Source organism: Falco peregrinus, chromosome 5 (genome assembly GCF_023634155.1).
Source record: "Falco peregrinus isolate bFalPer1 chromosome 5, bFalPer1.pri, whole genome shotgun sequence".
Taxonomy (NCBI): Eukaryota; Metazoa; Chordata; class Aves; order Falconiformes; family Falconidae; genus Falco; species Falco peregrinus.
The window spans coordinates 77,367,485-77,374,510 of record NC_073725.1 but is presented as its reverse complement, the minus strand read 5'-3'; the positions used below and the strand labels follow the sequence as shown (position 1 = coordinate 77,374,510).

Here is a 7,026-nt window from a genome sequence, read left to right as displayed (position 1 = left end):
TATAGGCCTGTCTCATTTCAGTGTCTCATAAAATTATGGAGAAAGTTATTCTGGGATTTACTGGAAAACACTTGAGAGATAACGCAGTTGTTGGTCATAGCCAACAGCTTCACAAGGAGAAAGTCTTGCTTAACCAACTTAATCTCCTTTTATGACAAGATTACCTATCAAGTTGACCAAAGGAAGCTAGTAGATGTGGTGGCTTTGGATTCTGGCAAAGCTTTTGATAATGTCTCTCACAGCATCCTCCTGGAAAAACTGTCCAGCACAGCTAAACAAGCCTGTCATACATTGGGTAAGCAACTGGTTGATGGGTTGAACTTGAGTTACAGTGAGGTCACATTAGGCCAGCAACCAGCCACCACTCGGGTTTCCCAGGCCTCAATTTTAGGGCTGGTGCTCCTTAATGTTTTTATAAATGATCTGTACATTAAGTTTGTCAGCAATACCAAACTAGGAGGAGCTGTGGACTCCCTGAAGGGTAGAGAGGCCTTACAGAGAGATCTGGGTAGGTGAATCACCCAAGCGGATGAAATTTAACAAGAGCAAGTGGCATATTCTCTACCTATGATGGAGTAATCCTGGTTATACATACAAAATGAGGGACAAGAGACTAGAGAGCAGCCCTATGGAAAGAGATTTGGGGGTCTGGGTTGATGGCAAGTTGAGTACGAGTCAGCAGAGTGCCCTGGCAGCCAAAAGGGCCAACTGTGTCCTGGGGTGCATTCAGCAGAGCGTACCAAGCCTGTCAAGGAAAGGCATGGAGTCACGGGGCTTAGTGGGGAATAAATGCACACAGTGCAAAAAGCTTTACTGGAGCCTCTGCAGATCTGTAGTAGGGGCAGAGGAAAAGGCAGCAGCTGGAGATTTGTGTTCCCAGTGACAGTGCTTGGAGGAAACCTGTGGAGAAGACAGGTTAAGAACTATTTCCCATCTTATTCATATATCCAAGGTCACAGCACACTGCTCCATTGCTGTCAGCTGAAAGAAACACAGCTGTCAAGGAAACAAAGCAAGTCCACCAGACTTGCTGTGACACAGCCCAGCAGCCCTGGGCACAAACAGCAGCTGGGGCTGCAGCGCTTAGGCCAGGGCCCTGCTCCAGCCAACAGGTGCCCCACTGCACAGAGGCCCGGACACCCATCCCCAGCCTGGGGACATCCTTGCTGCCCTCTAATCCCACCTGAGCTCCCCCGCCAGCCTAGCCACCTCCCTGCCAGGCTGGGAAGCATGGAAGGCTCCACTTAGACCCCCACTCCCTCAGCACTCCACCTGAAACACTGTTAAACCAACAGACCCTAGAGCAGGTGGCTGCTGGCAACTGGGGCACCCACCAGGGCTGTCCTGCACCCACAGGACTCCCCTCCAGCCCAGGGAGCAGCAGGCCCATCCCCCACAGGTGTGGGGCAGCGAGTACCAGCTCAGCTGCTCCGCCAACAAAGTGTTTGCTTGTATCTGCCTCTCAGTGCACCAAAAGCCACCCAGGCGTCAGCCAGCACCCCGCTTCCCAGTCCCTGGAGAAAATAACCAGCAGCAGAGGTAACGGGAGTGCAGAGTTTATTATAAAAAAAAAAAAAAAGCAAATGGATGAGTATGGGAACAAACAGAACCTGTCGCATACTTGGAGCTGTAAACAGACGCCTGGAGAAGGCTCTGAAGGCAAGAGGAGCCCTGGCTGGCAGCAGGCAGCTGAGGAAAGCCCCACTCACCAGAGACCCTCCATCTTCTCAGTGCTCGTTCCTGCATCACTGCTGGCAGTTCCCAGCTCGGCCTCACCACCCCCAGGGCCAGCCTGGAGCGGGGACTGGAGGCAAATTTACACACTGTCCTCAGAGAACAGCACTCGCTCCCCAGCAGCTGCAAAGCTGGGACACCAGAGAGGGAGACAGGCTTTGAGGCACAGGCAAAACGTCTTGCCCTACATGCAGGAAAGCCCTGGGGGACCTTGTTCCTTGGGTTTAACCACGTCTCTGTCCCTGCCCTTATGCTCTGGCAAGGCAGTGCAGGGAGCTCAGATGCAACATAGCTCAGAGGACTTCAATGTTCCAGGGAGAGCTCACAGCAGGTTCAAGGTGTTGTCCAACCAACTACAAACTGGGTTTCCAGAATCCCTCCCAGCAGGGAAGCTCTACAGTCAGACAAGGAAGATCTCAGGATCTCCCAGAGCTCAGTGCCAGGACTGCACAGCCTGCACTGCACATGAGGGGACAAAATAGTCCCACTAGTCTTTCCTGAGCCCCAAGTCTACAAATCGTTCCTCATCTCATTCCCCCCATCCTATTCCTGTGGTTTGCACAGCACTGCTGCTCCACTAGCGTGTGTCAGTTGCCATAGAGGGAAAGCACAAGACTGGGTCCAGCCAGGGCCATGCAGCCAGCTGTGGAGGCCCAACAGAGAACTAAGAAGACCTGGAGAAGCTGCTTCCCCGCTCCCAGCACCTGCAGCCCAGGAACCAGAGCCAAATAAACTGTACGTTTTAACAGCATTTGGTGAATCTTCCTCCCATGGACTTGCCAATCTTGCCTGAAGCTGGGTGAACTTGTGCCAGCCCTGGCCCACAGAGCTCCCACCAAGGGACAGCGAGCAATTTGTCCAGTCCTTCATTCCTTCTCTTGGAACAAGCTGTGACCCCAGGGGGGAACTTACCCCTTATCCCATAGCAGCCTAATTCTTTAAAAGCCTTTGCTGAAAAGCCTTATAGAAATGCAGGCAATTTATATCAATCACATCATCTTGTAGTGACCGGGACATCTCTCCCAGTGGCAAGGAGCACATGCTCTCCTGCACCAGGAAGATCTGAGGACACATAGGATAGGCAGAGAGCCCAGTTTTCACTTCAATAAACCACCTTGAGCTACTTGGGATTTAAGATGCTTCAGCAAACAGAGCAACAATACCAACTACTTACTATAGGAGAAAAAAAAACCCAACAACTTCTCTTGCAGGGAGCTGAACGGCAGAGTGAGATACACAGACCAGTTCGCAGGACCCCTCCACCCACACACAGAACAGAAACCCCCACCACACGCGACACTGCAGCAGGATTCACAGCCAACCCAAGTGGCTGCAATGAAATGGATGGAAATGCCCCATGCCCAGTCAGGAAGATGTCCTTCCCTCAGGCTGCCCCTCTCACTCATAGATCCAGTGCTCGGCCACATCCTCCCAGCAGGTCAGCTCCTCCGGGCGGAACCAGAGGGAGATCTCCTGCCGGGCACTCTCAACCGAGTCGCTACCATGGATCACATTCCTATGGGGAAGAAAGGGATCAGTCAGCACTAAGCAGAGAAAGGTGGGAGAAGGAAGCTGCAGCTTGGAAAATTTCACCTTGACAATTTAATTAACCCAACTGAGCCAATCACATCCTACAGTACTTTCCCACCACACAGCCCTTCTTCCAGCTCAGGGGCTGTTGGCAGTTATGCTGAACATGGCTTAGGTCATGGATGTGCAGGAGCTGCCAGTTCCTAGCACTCCTTCCTCCTATGACGAGGAACCATTTGTTTGCTGCAGGAGGAGCTGCAAGTGGCTGTTGGTCTGGGGTTTGGTCTGGTTTTATGTCAGTAATTCAAGGTTTGCCTCCAAATTTCCCCCCTTCATTCTGTCAAAGTAGGTCTGTTGAAGCAGGTTTGATATGGGACACCACAGAATAGAAACCTAAGCCAGGAGGGTTTGATAAAAACAGTGTATACCACAAACCAGGCTGCAGCCACCCAAGGTCACCACCTGAGGATCTTTAAGAGCCCAAGCACATGTAGAGCTCTCACTCGGCTTTCATTACAGACTGAGATGCCCACAGAGCTGGAACAGCTCTCCGGGTGCCCTGCTCCCCCAGGAAAGGGCCAAGAGGGCCTGTCCTCCTGTCCTCTTTGCAGCCTAACAGTCCTGACTCCCCAGAGGAAAAGACAACTAAACCCTACCTGCTTTCAACAGAGATGGCCTCAGGAGGCAGGAAAGACTCAAACCCAGGCTCTACCTTCTGGCAAAGCCAACCCAGGAGGCAGAGGTCAGCTCATCCTCCCAGGGCTGCTCTGCAAGCTGTCACAGGGAGACAGCTCTGCTCTGAACACGAGGAAAACAGCTCTGCTCTGTGGATGCAGACTCACACAGCTTGGGCAGGCCTTGTGCAGGAATGCCTGGACAGGATGCCCCAAAATACTGAAGAAACAAAAAGCCAAAGCGCTCACTTGCCAACTTCAACACAGAAGTCTCCTCGGATGGTGCCAGGCATGGATTCAGCTGGGTTAGTCTCTCCAATCATTGTGCGAACTGTCTTGACCACATCCAGGCCCTGCCAGACCTATGTGACAGCAAACCAAGAATCAGCTTCCACAGCTCCCCCAGCAGGTCAGATTGCCTGTCCTCTAATTTCCTTATCTGGGTGAGAGACAGGAAAGGGTCTCTCTGTAAACAGTCTTCAAAAGTTGATTTTGGAAAATAATCAGCATTGTCTGTAGATTTACTTTACCTCAGAGAACACCCAGAGAACACTGAAGCAGTTCAGTACAGCTTCAAGGGGCCCTCTGAAGAGAGGGGCCACCTTTTTTCCATCATACCACAAGCCAACACTGCTTAAACATTGCACTTACTTTCTGTTCCTTGCTTCCAGAGAACCTGGCCAGCACTCACCATGGCCACCACGGGCCCAGAGCTCATGTACTTCACCAGCCGGCTGTAGAAGGGCCGGTCACGAAGGCTGATGTAGTGCTCCTTCAGCAGCTCCTCCGAGGCCTGAGCACAGACAACACAAAGCTTAGTTTGCTCTGAGCAGGTAGGGATTTGGGCAAGGCTTACACCAGGGGGATGCATGAAAAGCTGGATAGCACATGTTACAATTAAGCTCCTGCACAGATGCTTCCAAGAGTGGAATGGCTTTACTTTGCCAAAGGCTGACACCCGGAGGGGAGGGGAGAAGTTTTGGGTCAGAGGAGCAGCACCTGCCAGCTTACAAGAGCTACGTCCGAGAGCGCTGCAGCAGGGGCGCAGCAGAGGGCAGCCCCGCTCCCCGCAGCTGGGATCACCCCTCCAGAAGCAGTTTAGGCACCTGGGTGCCAACACCCCAGTGACCTGCGAGGCCTTGGGCCCCGAAGGACACCAGCAGGCTGTGCGAGCTGGAAGGCAGGCTGACCCCCGGGGCTGCACGCGCCTGGCTCCAGCCCCGGCTCCATCCCGGGCCCTGGGCTCACCTGCAGCAGCTTCAGCCCCACCAGCTGCAGGCCCTTCCTCTCGAACCGCCGGATGATCTCCCCGACCAGGTGCCGCTGCACGCCGTCCGGTTTGATGGCCACGAAGGTGCGTTCGCTGGCCCGGCCGCAGGCTGCGAGGAGAGGGCAGAGGCGTGAGGGGCGGCGGGGGGACCCTCGGCACCGAGGGAACCGGCGGGGGACCCGGAGCGGGGGCCCGGCCCTCGGCACCGGGGGAGCGGGGGCCCGGCCGCAGGAGCCCTGGGGGAGCTGGGGGCCCAGCCCGGCCCGTACCGCTCTGGAACAGGCCGGCGAAAAGACCCAGCACCAGGCAGATCATGGCGGCGCCGCTCTTAAAGGGGCCGCGCCCCCGCCCCGCGCTCTTTGTGCCGCCCCGACACCCGCCCCCAGCGGAACGATAGTGCTGGGGGCGAGGAGCGGCGGGGTCGGTACAGCAGCGCACTGCTTCCGCTCCTACGGTAGCGTAAGCCCCGCCGACCGTTGGGGGGGCCCGGGGGGCACCTGGGGCTCCCCCCTGTGAGCCCTGGAGGCTGCGCTGCCCCGGGGCCGGGGGGGCCGCGCAGACCCTGGGCAGTGGTGGGGCTCCGCTGACCGCGTTCTCCCGGCCGCGGCTGCCGGGCCCGCAGGGTGGGTGCGGTTTGGTTGTGGCGGGCGGCTGCTGTGGCCCCCGCCTCCTTCGGCAGCATCACGGAGGCCCAAGCCCTGCAGCTGCGGGGCTGACAGGCCCAGGCTGGCCCCTCTGGAAAAGGTGTGCTTGGCTTCCCCACGCCGTGCTGCAGAAGGGCAGCGCTTTGGCCCCGGAGGGCTCTGGGAGCCCGTCCTTACAATGTGCGTTTCAGACACCGTGCTGGGGCATGAGCACCTGGCTGTTAATTTGCTTGTGTCCTCAAGGGTCACAGAGACATGACATGAGAGGTCAGAACACCTGCGGTCCGGAGCTCCATCGCCTGCCTGGCTGGGCAACGTTACCTGCTGTCTGGGACTCTCCCCCTGGTTCAGCTCGGCGATAAACCTCTGGAAATACCGGTGCCTGAAATAATGTTCTCCAGGTGCCTCGCAGAGGGCTGGGTCTGCTTCCAGAGATGATCTGTCTGATCAGGGAGGACCCCTGTCTGTTCAGGGCGTCAGGACCCCATAGGTGACAGCACAGAGCTTCGCTGGTGGAGAATGAGGTGGCTTTTTCTGCAGCGCTGGCTGCCAGCATGTCCCTAGTGTCCTGGCTCTTTGAGAGCGCTCGCAAGTGCTGCTGCTGATCCCCTGATGCATCTAACTGCCCAGAACACGTTTCTAATCCCCTGTCCCAGAGAGAGCGGGGCTGCCAGCCCATTCCTCGCCCTGCAGCTTGCCCGGGCAGCCCAGGGTTGCTGCACAGGTTTCCCTTTCTGGGGCACAATGGCAGATATGACAAGTGTGATGCTGTGTCCCATTCCCCAGATGGCTTGAACCCAAGCTGCAGCTCATCCCTGTGCACCTCTAATTAGAACCATAAGCATTATATCTTGAATTGTTCTGTTCATTATTATCTGCCATGCATGACTCTTTGCTAATTACATTATCCTCACACTATGCATTCACTCCACTGCTAAGATTCATTTAACTAAACATGTTTTTTAAGGATACGTGTTTTGTATTAAACGTTCTGTTTGGAGGCTTGTCAGTCTGCTCACTGTCACATGACAGTCCTCCATGCAGGTCCTGGGCAGGTTCTGTTGGTTCTCTGCATGGCAGGGATCCAGCTGCTTTATCCAACACAGTTTTGAGTAAATTATTACCACATTTGCACCAATAAAATAATTAGAGGTCACATTCTGGGGGTTCATAG

The 7,026-nt window shown here is 55.3% G+C and overlaps 1 protein-coding gene across 1 annotated transcript; it reads right to left on the bottom strand.

The window, feature by feature from the left end:
- Positions 1–1,533: 1,533 nt before the first annotated feature.
- On the bottom strand, positions 1,534–5,631 carry NME3 (NME/NM23 nucleoside diphosphate kinase 3). Its single transcript, XM_055806526.1, has 5 exons — positions 5,478–5,631; positions 5,187–5,317; positions 4,630–4,731; positions 4,188–4,300; positions 1,534–3,250 (listed from the first exon to the last, which is right to left on the bottom strand). The coding sequence occupies exons 1-5, from the start codon at positions 5,521–5,523 to the stop codon at positions 3,133–3,135; spliced, it is 510 nt and encodes a 169-aa protein (XP_055662501.1). The 5' UTR covers positions 5,524–5,631; the 3' UTR covers positions 1,534–3,132.
- Positions 5,632–7,026: the final 1,395 nt, after the last annotated feature.

Coding starts and splice junctions, on each gene's coding strand:
- NME3 (XM_055806526.1), bottom strand. CDS start 5,523: ATGATCTGCCTGGTGCTGGGTCTTTTCGCCGGCCTGTTCCAGAGCG. Junction 4,732..5,186: donor TGGGGCTGAAGCTGCTGCAG/GTGAGCCCAGGG, acceptor GTCTGTGCTCAG/GCCTCGGAGGAGCTGCTGAA. Junction 4,301..4,629: donor CTGGGCCCGTGGTGGCCATG/GTGAGTGCTGGC, acceptor GCTGTCACATAG/GTCTGGCAGGGCCTGGATGT.